The sequence below is a fragment of the Micromys minutus genome (genome assembly GCF_963924665.1).
Source record: "Micromys minutus genome assembly, chromosome: 1".
Lineage (NCBI taxonomy): Eukaryota > Metazoa > Chordata > Mammalia > Rodentia > Muridae > Micromys > Micromys minutus.
This window is the reverse complement of record NC_137969.1, coordinates 28,739,927-28,759,064: the sequence shown is the minus strand read 5'-3', so window position 1 is coordinate 28,759,064 and position 19,138 is coordinate 28,739,927. Positions and strand designations below refer to the sequence as shown.

At 51.1% G+C, this 19,138-nt stretch overlaps 2 protein-coding genes across 3 annotated transcripts; one reads left to right on the top strand and one right to left on the bottom strand.

Annotated features, from left to right (window-relative positions):
• Positions 1-845: 845 nt before the first annotated feature.
• On the top strand, positions 846-7,488 carry SLC35E4 (solute carrier family 35 member E4). The gene is made up of 2 exons (XM_080932125.1): positions 846-2,085; positions 6,554-7,488. The coding sequence occupies exons 1-2, from the start codon at positions 1,467-1,469 to the stop codon at positions 6,985-6,987; spliced, it is 1,053 nt and encodes a 350-aa protein (XP_080788251.1). The 5' UTR covers positions 846-1,466; the 3' UTR covers positions 6,988-7,488.
• A 9,686-nt stretch (positions 7,489-17,174) lies between these two features.
• Positions 17,175-17,741, bottom strand: DUSP18 (dual specificity phosphatase 18; the record flags this gene model as incomplete). 2 transcript variants are annotated; one of them, XM_080932142.1, is made up of 2 exons in its annotated part: positions 17,278-17,466; positions 17,577-17,741. In XM_080932142.1, the coding sequence occupies 2 exons, from the start codon at positions 17,739-17,741 to the stop codon at positions 17,278-17,280; spliced, it is 354 nt and encodes a 117-aa protein (XP_080788268.1). The 2 variants fall into 2 exon arrangements, with proteins under 2 accessions (XP_080788267.1, XP_080788268.1); XM_080932141.1 differs by having other exon boundaries at positions 17,175-17,741.
• Positions 17,742-19,138: the final 1,397 nt, after the last annotated feature.

Sequence of the window (19,138 nt, the reverse complement as noted above, 5' to 3'; positions counted from 1 at the left end):
CAGATAAGGCCTGTCAGGGTGGGCGGGAGCTTCCCCAGAAAACCAATTACCGGAAAGAAGCTAGTCTAGGATGGACCTTGATTCTTGCACACGCGGAGCAAGTTGGTCTTGAAACCAGCCCCTGGGGTTCAACTGCTTACCCTAACCTGAATTCAGAGAATTTTCAGATGGGACCCCCCCCCAAAATAAAAAAAAAGACCATCCAGGATTCTGCAGGGTGGGCCCCATGAAATCCAGTTGTGAGTCACCTCAGAGTACAAAGTGGGCTAGCTCGGGATGAATGCCGAGCCGCGGTACCCTGCTTCCCGAAGCTGTGGTTAGCGTTGGTGATTCATTTCCCCTTCTGCTGCCCCAGAGGGGGCGCCGCCCTGGCCTGAGAGGGGGAGAAAAGATCTGGAAAGGGAATGGAGGGGGAAACAAGATTGAGGCAGCCTTAAGGGACCACGTGGTCTAGCTCCGTTGAATTCCAAGACCTCAAAGGAGGCGTTTGTGGTCTGGGATCAGGTGATGTCGTATGTCCCTCTTCCACGCCCTGCTTCTTGACGACGACCGACGGCTTTGGGAAGGCTCTGCAGGGTGCCCCAGGGTTTCCAGCCCTAGAGAATACTGGTCTTTAAGGAAGGCTCTTCTTGGCGCAGGAGACCAGCCGGATTACAGTTGGTGGCTGGTACAGCCCTCACTCTCCACTAAGGGACTCGGGGCGCAGCTGTGCAAGCCGGGAGGCGCAAAGGCTGTGGGAGGGGCTAGACGTCCCCGGGCTCTCCCGCTGGTCCTTGTGGGTGGGGCCCGGGCTGTGCCCAACTTTCCGGGTGGAGCGCAGCTTCGGTAGCGGCGGAGAGGGCGGGGCCGGGAGCACGGAGCCGCGCGGGCGCGCTTGGGAGGGACTGGAGCCCGGCGCCCGGAGCTGCCAGATCCACCGCGGGAGCCGAGCCGCAGCCGGACCAGCCCGAGGAGCAGCTGCAGCCAGTCCGAGCTCGCGGTTCCGCGTCCGCCGGCCCATCGGCTTCTATTCTCCGCACAGTGAGAGGCGAAGGGGGGCTGGGGGAGGAGGCTGCGACCTCCGTTCCCACGCTCGGAACACTATCGATCCTGCCCGGCCTGGTCACGGCCTGAGCACCAAACACGCAGGAGGTCGGGTCAGTCACTGTCCTCATCCTGACAGAATGGGGACCGAAGATGGAAAAAGGCAAGCGGATTCCGTGTAAAGCCATCGCGTGAGCTCGGGCCGAGGAGGAGAGAGAAGACCTCTCCTGGTGCGGGAGGTGCCCAGGGCTTACAAGGCCCGGGTAGGCACCAGCCAGTCCGACATCTCGGCAGCCACGACCTCGGTTCTTTCCTGAACCAGAATTATCGGCTGGCTCAGGATCTAGCACCCGAAGCTGTGCCCTCTCCTATCTGAGGAATCACGACCTGGCTCCGTGAGTCCCTGGAAAGCCTGCCTTTCTGCCCCAGCCCCACTGGTGCGGATGTGCCGCTGCCCACTGGAGGACCATGAAGGCAGGATGACCTCAGCCGAAGCAGTTGCTGTGGCTGGAAGTGCCCAGGGGCATGGCCGCCCCAAGTGGCCTCCTGACAAACCTCAGGTCCTTGGGCAGTCTGCTCCGGCGAGAGTGGTTGTGGCAGCACTGGTGTGGCTGTTGGCAGGAGCCAGCATGTCAAGCCTCAACAAGTGGATCTTCACAGTGCATGGCTTCGGACGGCCCCTGTTATTGTCAGCACTGCATATGCTGGCAGCTGCCCTGGCATGCCACTGGGGGGCCCAGCGACCCATGCCCCACAGCATCCACCGCAGAGTGCTGTTGCTCAGCCTCACCTTTGGTACCTCCATGGCGTGTGGTAACGTGGGCCTGAGCACTGTCCCCTTGGACCTAGCACAACTTGCCACCACCACCACACCACTGTTCACACTAGCCTTGTCCGCGTTGCTGCTTGGCCGAAGACACCATCCCTTGCAATTCGCTGCCATGGCCCCGCTCTGCCTAGGTGCTGCATGCAGCCTAGCTGGAGAGTTCCGGGCACCTCCAGCGGGATGTGGCTTCTTGCTGGTGGCCACCTGTCTCCGAGGCTTCAAGTCTGTTCAACAGAGTAAGTGCTTGGGTCTCCATCTGAGGAGGTGGGCTGTGTGGTCATGATGTTGCTTTGAAGGGGGTGGGGTGCCAGTGAGCCTCTTTACAGACGAGGCTCAGAGAGAACTCAGTGAGTTCAGGCCTCAAACTTAAGCCTTAGAGGCATAGTTAATAGCAGTTGTTGGTGAACTGTGTTCTAGATCCCTTTTGTCCCACTCCATCCTCTGCCTCTCCTTGAAGCAAACACGTTATTATCCCCACTTGACAGAGCTTGGGCCTTGTGCCAGTGAGCAGCAGAGGCAAGATTTGAGCTTGGTGTTCAGACTCCATGCTGTCTAAGCTGTGTGTCCTAGGGTTATGAACCCAGAAGGCCAGGGAGTATAAACTAGGAAAGCAAAGGAAAGGCCTTGAACTGGTTGGGAGCTACAGTGTGATGGACCCAGTTTTGGGTGCTGGTCATCGGTTGTCATGGTGATGATCATCTTTGTCTTCATGTCACAGGTGATGGAATGAAAAGGGGAGTATTTTCCTGGGGGAGGGGCAAGGAAGGGAAGGCTGTCCTGCTAGGAAGTTCAGACTGACCTCTCAAACTTGTGATCCTCCTGACTCAGCCTCCGGAGGGCTGCCAGAGAGGTTTATGATTGGCCCAGGGTCACCAGGCTCCCAAGTACTCCAAGTTTGGTCTGTGTGTCCAGGTGCTGGCTCTGTTGTGAGTGGGCAGAAGCAGGTATCCTTCCCCACCCAGCATGCCAGTATGCCAGGGGGTGGAGGCTGACTTCCTGTCTGAGCAGTTGAGGGGCATTTGAGTCATAACTCTACCCTCCCTCTGCTATGGCTGATGTAGCCTGCATCTCATTACAGATGGTTGTGAGCCACCATGGGGCCTTAGCCCCGTCTGGCATCTTCCATCTGGGACCCAAAGGTCTTGTCACTATCTCCCCAGGCCGTGAGCAGGGTGAAAACACAGTTCTATTTTAGAACTCAGGTTACATGAGCTGAGGCCTCAATTGGGCCTTGAAATGGCTCAGGGAAACCTGACTCTGTAGAGCCTTTCTGGGTAGGAACACCAAGTAGAGAAGGTCCAGCTTCCAGCCCACATTGCACCTGCCAAAGCCAAGTCCTCCTTATACGGGGCTCTGGGCAGCTCCTGTCTGTAGGAGGGGCTGTGGCCAGCCAAGCATTAGGGTGCTCAGGTATGTTTACAGTAGCATGAGACTCGCAGTTAGTTACCTCTTGGCTTCTGCTGGTTCTCTTCCTCTCTCTTGCACTTTTCTTTCTTTCTTCCTTTCTCTCTTTTTAAAATTTGTTTATTCATTTTATGAGTACCCTGTAGCTGTCTTTATGCACACCACATCTCATTACAGATGGCTATGAGCCACCATGCGGTTGCTGGGATTTGAACTCAGGACCTCTGGAACAGCAGCCAATGCTCTTAACCACTAAGCTATCTCTCCAGCTCCCACCCCAGGACCCCCTTCTTACACTGAGTGCGTTGGGTGCCCATTACTTCACCAGCTGTGGGCCATTCAGTCATCTCTGTCCTTAGCACCCAGCCTGGGGCTTGGTATAGGAAATTCGCATGATATCTTAAGTTAATAGCTTTGATGTCAGATTGCTTAAGAGTCCTTAAAGAGGCTGGAGGTTCTCCTTACAAATTAGAGCCTAGCAAAGATGAGAAGAATGGCTGTATCTGGGATTTGGAATGGATTTCTAAAAAGAGGACGCTTGTTTTGCTAAGGGCTCTTGGACAGGCTAGTGTGTTCCCTGAAGGCAGATGGTATGAGAGCAGCAGGTAGGAATCCAGAAAGAGAGCTCAGGCAGACACAGCCTCCTCCTCTGCTTGGGCTGGCTGCAGGCACAGAGGAGTGTCCAGAATGGAGCAGTGCCACCCTCAGACCCCGAGAGGCAAGGACCTGAGGTGCCAGCCTGCTGAGCCTGCTGTCTTCTGTGCCCACCTGTGTCTCAGAACTTCCTTTGAGCCCCCAGGGAATGGAGCTGTCTTTAGCAAGACAGAGGTTGTATCGAGCCCAAGGTGGGCACAGGTGTGGTGGGGGGCTTGACAAGGCTGCCGAGGGAGCTCTACAGCCACAATGCTGGTGACAGAGCAGCAATGGGCATCCTTGGATTAGACACAGGCTGCGGCAGAGTCCTGTCCGTCCACAGATTCGGAGGATGGTGTCCGCCTCAGTGCTGAGTGTCCACAAGGAGACCGGCTGAGAGGTGACCGTGACACAGCCAGGGAAGGGACATAGTGGGGATAGGCCAGGGGGTCACTGTGGAGGTTGAGTTTGTTCAGACACTGACATGAAATTACCTTTGAGGCAGGTGTGGAGGTTACATGCCTGCAACCCTGACACCCTGGGAAAGTGGTGAGTTCAAAGCCAGCTGGGGCTGCAAAGTCAGATTCTGTCTATAAGCCAAGAAGCAGAACACTTTTTTGGTCTGGCAAGGTGGCACATGCCTGTAATCCCCACCACTTTAGAAACTGAGGCGGGAGGGCCACATGTCTAGTGTGGGCCAGCCTGGTGTCTGTAGTGCTCTGGGTCAGCATGAGCTACTTGGAAAGCCCTTGTCTCAGCGTGAGTGAGATCGCTCAGTGCATGGAAGCATTTGCTGCATAGATGACCTGAGTATGCTCCCCAGAACCCACAGCGGAAGGAAGGAACCGGCTCCTGCAAGTTGCTCTGTAACCTTCATGTAGCCCACATTTATACATACATACATCATACAAATTGCATGCGTGCAATATACATATACACACATCCTACAAACGTGTAATATTTTTAATGTTACAGAGAATGTCTCGCCTCCCCCTCTGCCCTCCCCCCACTTTGGAGCAGCTGGGGCTGGGTAGCTCAGTGATAGAGAGCTTTCTTAGTACAGGCCCCAGCACCAGAAGGAAGCAACAGAATTATCTGGAAAAGCAGAGGATGACAGAGAAAGTTTCGGCAAGGGCAGGGTCACGGAGGAGTCAGGACACCAGGCTAACATTTGGGGTGTTAGTCACTTCTGCCACAGGAATCACTGCTCTTTTGTGGGCTGCAGAGGTGGGGGGGGGAAGGTTGGGCAGGATGCAGGACAGGTACAGGGGCCACCCCTGAGAGTGAAGCCCACCTGAAACCGGAGGCCTTCCTGTGCTGTGTCTTTAAGGCCATTCACCCTGCTACACTGGGTGTGAATGATTAGGAGACATTATGACTATCCATCTCTAGAAATTCGTGAGCCGGGGAGAGACTGTCGCCTAGAGAACCAAGCCCAAACAGCAAAGTGAACTGAGAGGAATAAATCCCGTTTCCTGTTCTAAGCATGGGCTGTGAGCAAAGCCCCACGAGCTCCTTGGAAAATGTGTGTCAGGAAACAGCAAGCCAGGGGCCTAGTCGGGCACCCACAGCAAGTGTGAACTCTCCTCCACTGATTTAGAGAAGGCCCCGGACATTTCATCCAGGGTGCGTCGGCCTTCAGTGGTGGCCATGAGTCTTTCTGTGAAGCAGTCAGCTCTGTAGAAGCCGGGATGGACATGGGCACACACAGCTAGGCTTGTGCAAGCAGCAGGAACCGCCTTCCTTGAAAACCTAAAAGGTGTTCTTTTACCGGATTCATCTTGACAAGCCCCCCAACTGTTGATGGTAGTTAAAAAAAAAAAAAAAAGATAACATGCAGATTATCGAGCCGGACACTGTGGTGCACACCTGCAGTCCCAGCTCTTGGGGGTGGGTAACAACACAGTGGGGGAACAAGAGGATGAAGAGTTCAGGGCTAGCCCCGGCTACTTGACGACCTCAAGGCCACCCTTGGCTACGGAAGAATTTGTTTCATAATACAAAAGCAAACAAACAAAATCCCTGGTTCTCAGTCGTAAACAGTGAGTGACTACCCCGTTGCTCATTTGTTATCCTCGTTGTAAGTGAAGCGTGACCATTGCTCTCACCATTTTGACTCAAAACTATTTTCTTTTTCTTTCTTTTTTTTTTTTTTTTTTTTTTTTTTTCCCAAAACTATTTTCTTAACTGGTTTCCTTCTTCCTCCCTCTCCTCCTCTGTACGGACTCCTTCCCTCCCCCTACCCCCAAGCTTCTTCGACTTTTCTTGTCATAGCTGGTAGTGGCAGAGCTGGGCCCTGCCCCTGCTTCCTGACTGGAGCTTGGAAGATCTTTTCTTAACATTTCCTGAGCGTTTACTATATTAAGGCCTTTGTATGAGCTACTTTTGTAAAATTTCAGTTTGCTCAATTCAGTAAGGGAGGAAAGGGCACAGGTCACAATCCCGGGCAAGGGGGTGGGGGTGGGAGGACTGGAACGAGGAGGGGAAGGGGAAGGCGGGCTTACTCCCCTACCACTTGAGAGTTCTACTTGAAAGCAGGAGGCACTAACCCTGCTCAGAGTCAGGACCAGCTTCCGGGATGCTGGGTCTTGAGGACGGGGCTGTATGGGGCTGGCTCAGTGGGTGCTGTATCTGTGCCAGCTAATGACGGTCACTCTCCTGTCGCAGGTGCCCTGCTGCAGGAAGAGAGGCTGGATGCGGTGACTCTGCTGTACGCCATTTCTTTGCCCAGTTTCTGCCTGCTGGCGGGCGCGGCGCTGGTGCTGGAAGCTGGTGCCGCCCCACCACTGCCTCCCAGCGACTCCCGCCTCTGGGCCTGTGTCCTGCTCAGCTGCTTCTTGTCTGTAGTCTACAACCTGGCCAGCTTCTCGTTGCTGGCCCTCACATCTGCCCTCACCGTCCATGTACTGGGCAACCTCACAGTCGTGGGCAACCTCATCCTGTCGCGGCTCCTGTTCGGCAGCCACCTCAGCGCTCTCAGCTACTTGGGCATCGCACTCACCCTTTCGGGGATGTTTCTTTATCACAACTGTGAGTTCGTGGCCTCCTGGGCTACCCGTCGAGGGTTGTGGAACAGGGACCAGCCTGGCAAAGGTCTCTGAGGCCTGGGGGAGCTCGTGTGTTATACCTGGACAGTCCCAGCTTGAATCTAACCTTGGATGATGGCCATGAGGAAAGCGGGGAGGTGCTATGTCCGCCAGGCCAGGCAAAGGTACCTTCTGGAAGGGATGCCTGGGAGGCTACACCAGGGACTCTCAGAGAGACCCACCTCCTGTCCCGCTTACAGCAAACCCTGCCACTGGATGGTAGGTCGGAGTCTGGCATGTGTTTGTCAGAAGAGTTGGTTGTCAATGTCGAGGATGAAGGTTGCTGGGCAAACTTAGGAAACCTCAAAGTGTTATGATGGAGACAAATGCCCGGAAGTTGTGCAGTCTTTCCTGGGGGGAGGCTGTGAGGGTCACCAGAGCAGGCTTCTTCATGGCTAGGCTCCCCTAAAGACGGAGTAGTCTGTGCCAACTTCAGGTAGCTACTGTGGTCTCACTGTGGTGCCTCCTCCCCTGGATTTGGGTCTTCCATCCCCAATAAAGTATTTTTTTTCTTGGGATACCTGTGTCATTCCTTGGCTACCACATGGTTCTCCCTTGCTCCCTGTGTCAACCTTCAGCCTAGCTCTGTTCTCTTCACTTCCACTCCATGGCCAAGCTACTATAGATAGACCGGCTTCAGGGCGGTGGTATTGGTCCTCTGCCTGCCCTGCCTTGCCCTGGTCTGGATCACCTCTTTTGGACACTGTTCTCTTAGAGGGATCCTCCTAAAACACATGTTCTGGATTTCCACTCTGCTCTGAGGACAAAGTCAGAAGAGACATGCTACTGTCCCTTCAAGGAGGCCTAAGCTGCTTGTCAGTGCACAGGGCCAGTCACAAGGACAGTTTGAGAGGAGCAGGCACCAAGGAACCCAAGGTGAGCCCAGGGCCCTAGGGAGGAGCAGGTCTTTCATGCAGTGAGCCTAGAGCAGCATCCCTACCTTAAAGCTAGTCCAGAGCTCCCCAACTGGCTAGCCCAGCTGTGTCTACAGGTCACCACCTCAACCTTGATGACAGCTAAGTCCTCATACTTATTGAAACTGGTAAGAACCTAGCTTGGGGCACAGAGGACTGGCACCTAACTCTATTCTGTCTGCCTAACTGTTTCCTGAGTGTAGTCAGCATTTTTATTTTTTTAGGTAGGGTTCCATGTAGCCACTATGTAGCTGAGGGTGACTTTGAACTCTAACTTTGGCTGTCCTGGAACTCACTCTGTAGACTAAGCTGGCCTTGGACTCTCACCTGCCTCTCCCTCCTGAGGGCTGGGATTAAAGGTGTGTTTACCACAACCTGCACTGGATGTGTTACTGGAATTTCAAGCATCCCTGACAAGCAGCATCCTACCAACTGAGTAACACCTCAGCCCCTCCCCTCTCCTTTCTGACCACTTTATAGTGACCTGGGGGGAGGGGGGTTTGAATGAGCAGACCAATGGCAAGGGAGGGGGTGACCAGTACCAAATGACTCCTCAGTCAGGTGGCTAGTCACCCCACCACCACAGTTGCAGACCCACCTGAATATGGGTTCCTTTGGAGTGAGGGTAGCATTAGAACAGGCTGGGGCTCGGAGCAAGATTGGAACTAACCTATTCATTCATTTAGTCATAATTCATAAAATGACCCCTGTGCCAGGGCATATGGAGGGTAGCCTGAGGCTGAGTGGGGGGGGGGGGGGACTAAGGTGACGAATGCCAAGGAGCACAGGCAGGCATAGGATTTCCTAGCCTCAGTCTCTACCAGGCTGGCCTTATGGACAGTTTTGGTGAGTCACTACCACCCACCTCTCTATGACTCAGATGTCACTGGCTGGGTCTGTCCCACCCTTATGTTACTGGCTGGGTCTGCCCATCTCTAGATTTCACTCTCTGGCTGGGTGGGAAGGATGTTTTGGCTGGGGAAGAGCCTCTTTCAGTGATTCTTGTTTTTCTTATTGGATACTTCCCACTGCCCTAGGAACTTCCCTGCCTGGCCCTCACCAAGGCTCTTTGGCCTCAGAGATAGATGCCTGCTGTCCGGGGAATCAGTCACACACACACACACACACACACACACACACACACGCCAAAGCCTGATGGTTTGGGGACAGGACAGGGGTTGAATTGATCTGTGCTTGACTTGTGTTGGCCTGTCACCAGGCACTGGATTGATGCTCCCAATGTTCTCCCATTCCCAGCAGGAGCACAGCAGAAAGTGAGTCTCAGTACCACACATTTCTACTCACAGCAGGACCCTAGGCTAGTCTATCCTGGCCCTGTGATGTCACTGGGAGTAAGATCACTGGATAGCTAGTAGGTAGAATCCCCTCGCAAGGCCTCCGGGGTTACTGTTGCCTTGGGCAAGAGGACTCACTTCTCTGAGGCTTCATCTTTGATCTTTGTATCCCAGATGATCTATGTTGCCATCCTGGGAAAGCTCTCTCCTCACCGCTGCCCCATCGCCACACCGAGTCTGAAGCCCCAGCTGAATGTGACCTTCCATATGGGGCCCCAATGGCATTCCACCTGAGATCTGATCAGCTTTTCTCTTCTTCCTCACCAGACCCAGATCACTGTCTTCAGCATTGGCATAGGGTGTGGCTGGGAGCAGCAGTAACAGTCAGATGCATCACATGACCTCTAGAGACAGTGGAAACAGGCCCCTGCTGGCTATGTTCTTTGAAATATGTGATTTCATGTGATTTCTGTCTTAACCAAAAACCCTTATCACACCCTTGGCCATAACTTTTGCGGTCTGAAGTACAGCGGACAACTAGTTATTCTTTCTTACAATGCCACAGACTTGTTCTTACAAGTCTTGGTCTTAACCATCGATGTTCAGTGCCTTTCTTAAGGCCAGAGCCTTATTAAGAACCTTGTCACTTACAGCAAGCCCTTTACAGCTTCTGCTCGGCATGTCCAAAATGAACAAGTTCACTCTGCTATTCTCAAGTTTGGCAGGTAAAGTAAAATAAAAGTAATCCATACACGAACGCAGTGACACCACTTCTGATAACTGTAACTAAGACATCTATCTACTGTGTGGACTAATGGGCAGCCTATCCTGTGAAGATCTGTTGGACAAAGAAATACTCCAAGAACCCGGATAAGCAGAAGCAGGACAGGTGTGGTATCACACCACTACTCAGAACGGCACGTGATTTAAAGCACAGGAATTTATTTATTTCTGGAATTAACCATTTGGTATTTTCAGACTGTGGCTGACAGTTGCATTAATTACTTTTTCTGTTCCTACTCTCAACCACCAACAAAACTGATTTTTAAGGAAGAAGGGGCTTACTTGTTTAGTATTTGAAATTTCAGTCCATATTGTCCTGGAAGTCAGGTGCAGGAGCCTGAAGTAATTGATTACATCAAACCCACAGTCAAAAATCTGAGAGTGATTAATGCATGTATTCAGGTCAGTTTCACTTTTTAAAAACAGTCCAGGCCCCCAGCCCAGGGAATGGTGCCGCTCACAGTGGGCAGATCTTCCTACCTCAGTTAACCCGCTCAAGATAGAAAATACCACAGGCAAACCCAGAGACCTGACCTGGGCAATACAGGGCATTATCTGGTGGACAACTGAGACTGCCCTTCACCAAGATCTCAATCAGAAATCGTAAAAGGTGAAAATGGGGATGGGTGTGTGTGTGTGGGGGGGTGCTGCTACACTGGTGAAAAACAGAAGCTCTGGGAGCAAGAACTAGGTTTGAGTACTGGCTCTGGCATGCTGTGACCTAGAGTGAGGGCCTCTAGGTTCCCAGGCCTCCCTGCTGTAAATGGGGGGTTGGGGGTTGGGGGGCAGCAGCGAAACCTGACTCTAGCTCTGGGGAGCTGCTTGGGAAATGCTCAGCACTGAGTGTCCTCGTCCTCGGTGTTACTTGTTCAATTCCTCCCCTGGGCAACTTGGTCTTCTCCCCACCCTTCCTCTGAGGCCACCTGCACTCTAACAGCCCCAGGGCATGAAACAAGGGTGTAGTCCTGGCCCCCAGGCTCCTTGCCAGGTCTTGGGGAAGCCAGGAAGCTGGAGCCATGCTGGGCATCCTGCCATTGTGGACTTGGATTTGTCTCAGCCTTAGCTACTAGGGTTCCCCTCCTACCCTGCCCTGGCACCCTTGGCTTGTCAGTCCAGAAGGCCAAGGCAAACAAGGACTCCATTTTTCAGTGCCATGGGTTGAACCCATCTTGAACTCTCTCTCTCTCTCTCCCTCCCTCCTCCTCTCTCTCTGCCTCTCTCTAGATCTAGAAGACTTCTTAGGATTTGAGGATTTGGCTCCACTGGTGGAACACACAAAATACTAGGTTCAACTTGCCAATAATTCAAGCACTCAGGAGGTGGAGGCCAAGAGGTTCAGAAATTCAGTCACTTTCAGCAACAAAGTGATTTTGAGGCTAGCCTAGGCTACATGGGAACAAAACCCAAACCAAATGGACAGTAACAACAAAACAAGACAAAGGACCCTTTCTGCTCTGTGTCCCCTGTACTCCGCTCCCCCAGGAAACATGGTGAGCCTCTCTCTCTCCACCTGCTGAGCCAGTGGCCCGTCCACTTTGTTCAGTAATTAGAACTTCACTTAAGCCCAGGTGGAGGAAATACTGAAGGACCCGAGCCAGAAGGCCTAGGGCTAGATGACAGTGGTGAGACAGCTAGGGGCAGAGTAATAGATTGTTTAAAAAGTCTGAAAGTTTCCATGGTGACACACCTTTGGTCCCAGCACTCAGGAGGCAGGTGCATCTCTGTGAGTTTGAGGCTAGCCTGGTCTACAGAGTGAGTTCTAGGACAGCCAGGGCTACACAGAGAAACCCTGTCTGTCATTATTATTTTAATAGAAATCAAGGCAGGAAGAAAGGATGGCCCACATTCCCAAACAGGCAGCTGGTAAGAGGATGAGGTTGCCTGGTGATTCTTTAATCCTTACCAAAATGTAACCTGAAGAACCTCGCCCTAGCAGGCAGCACATACCAGCAATTCCAGTGCTCTGGAGGGTGAGAAAGGATTGCAAGTCTCATGTCCCCACTCTTCGAGACACACACACACACACACACTTCCCCAGCCAACATATAAACTTTGAAGTGAGCAGGCAGCTTCTTGTGGCTTTAATTACCTATTTCAAGGTCTTGTCTTCAATTTCTGTGCTTGTCAGCCATGTTCTATAACTCCACATTCCTCTGCTCAGGTATCAGAACACCCTATTTTACACAGGGACCTGATGCCCTTTTCCAGAAACACTGTGCCATACACCTATAGTCACAGCCCTCGGGAGGCTTGGGCAGGATTTGAGTCTGAGACCAATCTAGGCTGCACGATAAGTAATTCTAGGTCAACCTGGTCTACATATTGAGACTCTGTCTTAAAACACCAAAATAACATCTGAGGGGAGACATCTGCAGGACTCATTCCTACCAACAAAGGGTATGGCTTGACATCTGACCACCCAGAGAGGCTTCAGCTCAGCCTGTTTCTAGAGAAATGCTCAGCATCTGTGATAGTTTGCATATGATTGGTCCAGGGAGTGGCACTATTGGGATGCATAGGAGTAGGTGTGTCACTGTGGGCTTAAGACCTTCTTCACCCTAGCTGCCGGGAAGTCAGTCTTCCACCAGCAATCTTCCAATGAAGATGTAGAACTCTCAGCTCTACCTACACCATGCCTGCCTGGATGCTGCCATGCTCCTGCCTTGATGATTATGGACGGAACCTCTGAACCTGTAAGCCAGCCCCAAATAAATAATGTTCGTTCTAAAACTTGCCTTGGTCATGGTGTCTGTTCACAGCAGTAAAACCCTAACTAGGACAGAAGTTGGTACCAGGGACTCGGGTATTGCTGTGATAGGCCTGACCATGCTTTTGTTAGGAAGAATGTAGCTTCTGGGACTTTGGATTTGGAAAACAGTGGGATGCTTTAAAGGGGGCTTAATAGGCCATCCTAGTAGTAATATGGAAGCCTTAGTTGCTGAGAGTAATTTGAACAGTTCAGACCTGTCCCAAGAGGTTTCAATGAAGAATTTCAGAATGTGGTCTAGAGACTAGTATTTTGGTGAAGAACATGGCTACTTTTCCCCCTTGTCTGAAGAGTTTGCCTGAATCTAAGGTAAAGAGAGTTTTATTAACTGCACTGGCAAAGGAAGTCTCAAAAAAAGCCCAAAAGAGACTTTGTTCTCTGATCAAGTCTCATGAAGAGCATTTTGAACAAATATAGAGAGCTTAGAAATGAAAAATATGAAATATAAGGTTTGAGTATTAATGGGGTACCAGGAAGTGAAATGGAACTAAATCCTGTGTTCAAGGAGATGACAAATTAAGGGAGTGGGGCTTTGGGGCAAGATCCTACCCAGCTCAATTCAGACCCAGGCATGGTGGCACATGCCTTTAATCCCAGGACACAAAGACAAGCAGATCTCTGAGTTCAAGGCCAGCCTAGAACAGAGCAAGTTTAGGTAAAGAAAAACTTAAACCCAGGCTTGGTGGCCCACACCTTTAATCCCAGTGCTTCGGAGACAGACATGCAGATCTGAGTTTAAAGTCAGTCTAAAGAACAAATTCCAGGACAGCCAAGCTCAGGCAGTGAAGGAGTTGGAAAACAGAAAGCTGGTGATAATGTAATAGAACAAGGGGCCATGCTCCAGCCCCAACAAACAGCATCACCCCATGAGCCTCTGAAAACCTTACCTCTGCTAACTAGTTGAGGCAGGCGCTTTTAAAGGCAGAATCCTGTGTTAATATACCCACAAAGTGCTTTCCTTTATTTTTGGCTAGTTCCTTATGAGGTCAGCTGAGCATGCCGAGATGTTCCTGACTTCCAGCTTTACCCTTAAATGTGCTCCATGTCCCTCAGCTCAGCATGCACCAAAATGTCTACCGTTTCCTCCTTCAACTGTGAGGTCCGCCTGAGCACGTGTGTTCAGGAATGGGCCTGCTCCTGTATGAATATGTATCAGCTCCCTGAATATAATCTCCGTGGTTCCTTTGTTCATTGTCAGAGGCTGTAGTGTGGAAGCATTCTCTGCAGCCCAAGGAACTCCCCTTTCCTGATTTAGGGATCTCCAGTCCAGTAGAACTGGATTCTTGACCTCCATGTAGAAAAGAATTTTAGAATGAGCCAGTTTGAAACAGAGCTAAGAGTTTATTTAAAAAACAAAAAAACAACAACAACAACAAAAAAAAACTCCGCCATTTTAAGCACAAGAATTTAGAAAAAGAGAACTGGGAAAGAAAGTAAGCTCTCTCCAAAACACATGGAGGGGTATCTCACAGTCACAGTTAAGTCAGCTGTCCCCTCCCCTGCCTCCCTTCTATGTGTGTGTGTCTCTCTCTCTCGAGCACACACACATGCATACATTTCCAGTGCTTTAGAACTTAGCCTAACATGATCATGGCTAGTTTCTATGCACTGGACAGGATCACAGCTAAGGTAAAGAAAGCCACAGGTCACAGGTTTACAGGGGAAGTGAAGACATTTTATTGTTTAAAAAAAAAAAGGCTTAGTCTTTTTTTTTATTCCCGGAAACTATTTAGGAGTAAGACCACACTTGAATAAGTTTAGGCCTTAAGCATGGTTCACCATTATTTTAACAAATATCTATAAATAAAAAGTGTAACTTCTAGCGAGCAAAGCCTTGTGACAAATTCTAATTGTGTGGGGATGTGGGAATTCTGCAGGAGGTGTCAACCAGCTTCCTGTTCCTTTTCCTGCCCCCGGGGTGGGAAGAATGTACAAGCCGGAGGGTGAGGAGGAAGGAGATGCTGGCTGCTGGCTATCCTGAGGTTGTTGTCATGTCAGCTCATAGCACCTGTGTTACAGTGGGTCCGTACCTACCCACCTGCCCTTGGTGGAGCAGCTATTGGCGCTGATGGCTGTGGAGGGAAGGAGGTCACCCTCCTTTGGCCATTGGCAAGGTGCCCAAACCCAGGTCCACTGCAAGAGCAGTAAGGGAGCCATCTCTCCACCTCCAAATGTTTTCTTTTAATGACTAAAAGACTTGAATAAAGTCTGTTACACCCAGCTGTTGGGTAGAGGGCTTGCTTCTTCTGAAAGGTGAGGTGTCAGGGGCTTGGCCACACCTGCAGAGTGAGGTGGTCAGGGGTGGGGCTGCTCTTGCTGAGTTATGACCTTAGTCTAGAGCAGCGGTTGGTTAGCTTCCTCCTCTCCTTCCTGCTTCATACCAACCCGCTGGGCACAGGTAAGGTCTAGCGAGTGTAGTGGTTTGTTAAAAAAAGTTAACTTGTCACAAATCAGAATCACTGGTAGGGAGCCACCACGAAATTGTCCTATTGCCTTTAATGGGTGGGAAGACACCAGGAAGCAGCCCTAAGGAGGGCGTGAAGGCCTGAAGATCATCCACCTGTGCTCTCGGCCTTCCCGCTGGCCACCGAGTTAACTGATCCTCTCCACGGGCATCAGAGCCAGCATTTCAAGGCTTCTCTGGTCTACGGATGAGTACTCAGGTTTTTGCTGCCAGGTTGGGATGACTCATGTCCTAGCATTGTGGACCAAGCAGCTCCTGGGCAGTGGGCCTTCTCCAGGGCGAGACAGCCACTGGGGGGGGGGACTGCTCCCACTTCTGAGCACCTAGGTTCAAGGGCCAAGTAACTGCTGGGCTCTCAGGCATAAGACATCTTGGCTATTATTTGGCCATCCATTAAATTAATAAATTTGTTTCATTTATTTTCACCCTACCAGTTCTGTGCATGCAGAGAGCCGGACTCATACATGGGGAGGTCTGTAATCCCTCCAGCTCTTGGGATGCTTGGTACGGCAGCAACCCCAACAAGGCAGTTGTGCTGTTTGCTTCGTTAATGCTCTGAAAAGCTCTAGATTAGATGGTTAGTGTTTGTCAGTGTGACGAGAGGGAGTCACCTGGGACAAGGGACCCTCCACCACCAAGGAGGGCTTCTTGATGTGAGAGGGCCTAGTCCACTGCGGTTGTGCTACTTGGGCAGGTGGCACTGGGCAAGCCATGAAGAGCAGCCACGTTTCTTCATGACAGTGTAAATAAACCCTTTCTTCCCCCACACTGCTTTTGGTGTCATACCACAAAAAGCACACTGCACACTGGTCTTGGCTGGGCAAGGTGGCACATACCTGTGAGGCCAGCTTTCCTGAAGTACAGGCAAGGAGACAGGAGCTCAAGGTTACACAGCTTGGGCTGCCAGGGACCATGGCTTAAACCAAACCAAGCCTTCCTGAATCAGACCCTGAACCAACAGCTTCTGAGCAGCCTTGAATCTCAGGGCCTGCTTGAGACAACACACTTGTTCTGACCTCTGTCCTCATAGTACCTCAACAGTCAGCCGGCCTGGGACCCTGGATCTCATGGTCCACAATTCTGCGTGAGGCCTTGTGTCAGGACTCCTAGGTTGCACAAAGTGAGATCTCTGGAAGAGGCTTCTTGGCTGAGACCCAGCAGAGATCATGGCATTTTTTTCTTCTTGCTCACACAGAGGCTTCTGAGAACACGCACAAACAAAGGCCTGTATATGGGTAGGATTGCTGATCTGGGCACCACTGTGATCCAAGCACCATGTGAATCTGATCTAGAAAACCAGAATTGGGCCACTGTGGCAGAGGTAGAAGGGGCAGCCTCTGAAACCCTGCTTGAAGGCCCCTAGTCCAGTAGGCTGGCACTTACTGTGAGACATCGGGGGGGGGGGGGGGGGGGGGGAGCACCAGGATGCTTAAGGCTCTGACTCTGAATGAACGGGGTGGCATTTCGGCAGATTTAACTCTGGGTGGGTCATCTCCTGAAGGACTGCAGGAACCCAAGCTTCCATATGCATTCCATGGGCTCTGGTTTTGATGGCCTAGCACTACCTGCCCGCCCCACCCCACCCCCAGTAAGCTACCACTAAACAGAAACGTTATCTTCACTATACTGTAAGAAATGAATTTAATCTCTTAAAAACACAGATGACAAGATAGTAATTGTTGGGGGTCTTTTTTGTTTGTTTGTTTTTGAGACAGGGTCTCATACATAGCCTAGGCTGGCCTCAAACTCACCTTGTAATCTTCCTGCTTCATCAGTCTGAGGTTACAGGCATGCACCACCAAACCTGGCTGTATTACGAGGTTAAATATTATAGGAACACTTTTTTTCTTGCCCTTATGAAAAGCACCATCTGGTGTGCTCCTGTAGCAACAAAAGTAGAATGTTCAAGTTTAGATCTTGGGGTACTGTCAGTGACAGAACTGTATGGTTGACCCCAATCCTGGAGCTGGTGGGTTGGCTTACAGTGGAATCATCAAACGGGTCTCCTTCTCGTAGATGTCTGGGATCAGTCCCACTGGAGAGTTAATCATTTGCATTGTATTCTTGCCAAACAACTGGAACTCATAATGGATGAGCTGCTCCCAAAAGCCACTGTTGGGCCGGATGATGGGCCTTCGTGATTTGGTCCAATTGTGGGCATCTAGAAGGGACATGGCATGGTACTTCATGAGGTAGGCGAGGCACAGGGCGGCTGAGCGGCTCACGCCGGCAGCACAGTGCAGCAGTGTGCGGCCCTGCTTCATCTCCACCGAATGGATATGGTCAGCGATGGGGTCGAAGAAATCAGAGAGGCGAGCAATGGGCGCATCGACCACGGGCACCTGCACATACTGGATGTCCTCATAGAAGGTGTTTGCTACCTCCACCGAGACGTTGATGACCGTGGTGATCTGGTTGCTGGTCAGCAGGAGCTTGTTGTTGGCAGCCACACCATTGCTGATGAACAGGCTCTTGGTGATCTGTGAGAGGCCACTGATTGAAGGCTGTGGGAACTGAACCGGGAAGGCACTCCAAGGTGAAGTCATCAAGCTGAAGGTCAACAGTCCGGGACGTGTTAGGCTCGAATCTTTCTGCTGGGCTGTGTGCCCACTGAACCCTGCAGGAAGGAGGAAGTTTGGAGGGTAAGAACCCAGAAGACTTCTGGGATAGGGGTGGCTGGGTCTCTAAGGTCAGAGGCAGCCTTACTTTGGCTGCCATCAATACAGAAGTACAGCAGGGAACTCGGTGATTACACCCACATTCACATCACTGAGGCAGAAACTGGTGCCTGAACGCTGTGGGTCTTTTCACAGAGGAAACACTGGAGGAAGGGGGTCAGCCATGGCCAGAGAGACCATGAACAATGGAAGGGGTGGGTGCTTATCAGTTGAGGGAGAACAGTGGCTGGAAGAACCTTAGGGTGGATATGTTACGATTACCGTAAGTAGAACTGGACCCAAAGGTTAAGGGTGACAAGAAGGAAAATGATATGCCAAGTTTTTCCATCTTCTCATAACCAGTCAGTAAGTCTAGCTGTTTTTAGCAAAAGGGGGCCCGGTCCTTGAAGAAGTCCCACACAACTGGTGTCGTCTACCGCAGAGCTAGTGAGAAACTCGTCATGTTCTCTGCGCAGCTGTGTGACTTCCGACATGAACGACCTCTAAGTCAAAGTCAACTGGGAGCAAATGGAAAAGAGGCTCAGTGACGTTCAGGAGGCAGAAGAGAAAGGTTGAGGCCTTGTTTCATGGGCTCCAACCCCCAACAAAAAGCCAAGGAAGAAAACTTCAGGGTTTTGTTTGGGTTTGGTTTTTTCTTTGTCACTAAAACAAAGCTGTTTTCTTAAAATTAACCTTTGAGAGGTCGGGACTTCCCAGGCAGGCCAGTTTCAGCGCATGAGGACATAGCCTCTCTTAATCCTTTCATAATGAAAAGTCATTCAAGGTAACCTCAGGCCAATCAGCTATTTTCCTATCTCCCGGTTCATGCATTCCAAGGAATGTGGCTTCCAAGTGACCGATGGTTTTGTTTCTGCTCTCTTCTGTCCTTTTCTGTCTGTAAGACCACAGACCTCTGCTTACTTAGCTCAATGGAACGTTCTAGCGTCCAGAGTGAAGTGTTGTGCAATTTTAGAGTAGAAAATAAAGCCAAATGAGATCTTTAAACTGTTGCTCAATAGGGGCATCATGCCTACCTCATAAAGACTGATGGAACGAGGTATTCCACGTGCTTGTAGTAAAGTTAAAATTGTGGGAATGACATTTGTTTCAGGCTGGGGGTTATAGAGTTGCAAAGATGGTTTGGAAGTGGTCTCAGACAGTAGGGCATGGTAGAGCAGACCTGGAAGCTGAGGCAAGATGGGGTGTTCCCGATCAGCCTGGACTACCGAAACTCTTTCAAGGCCGAAGGGGGGATGGGGAGAGAAAAAAAAAAAAAAAAAAAAAAA

Bases quoted from the DNA above. Each gene is read 5' to 3' on its own strand.
- SLC35E4 (XM_080932125.1), top strand. From the start codon at position 1,467: ATGTGCCGCTGCCCACTGGAGGACCATGAAGGCAGGATGACCTCAGCC. The intron at 2,086-6,553 runs GTAAGTGCTTGG...CTCCTGTCGCAG, and splicing joins CTTCAAGTCTGTTCAACAGA to GTGCCCTGCTGCAGGAAGAG.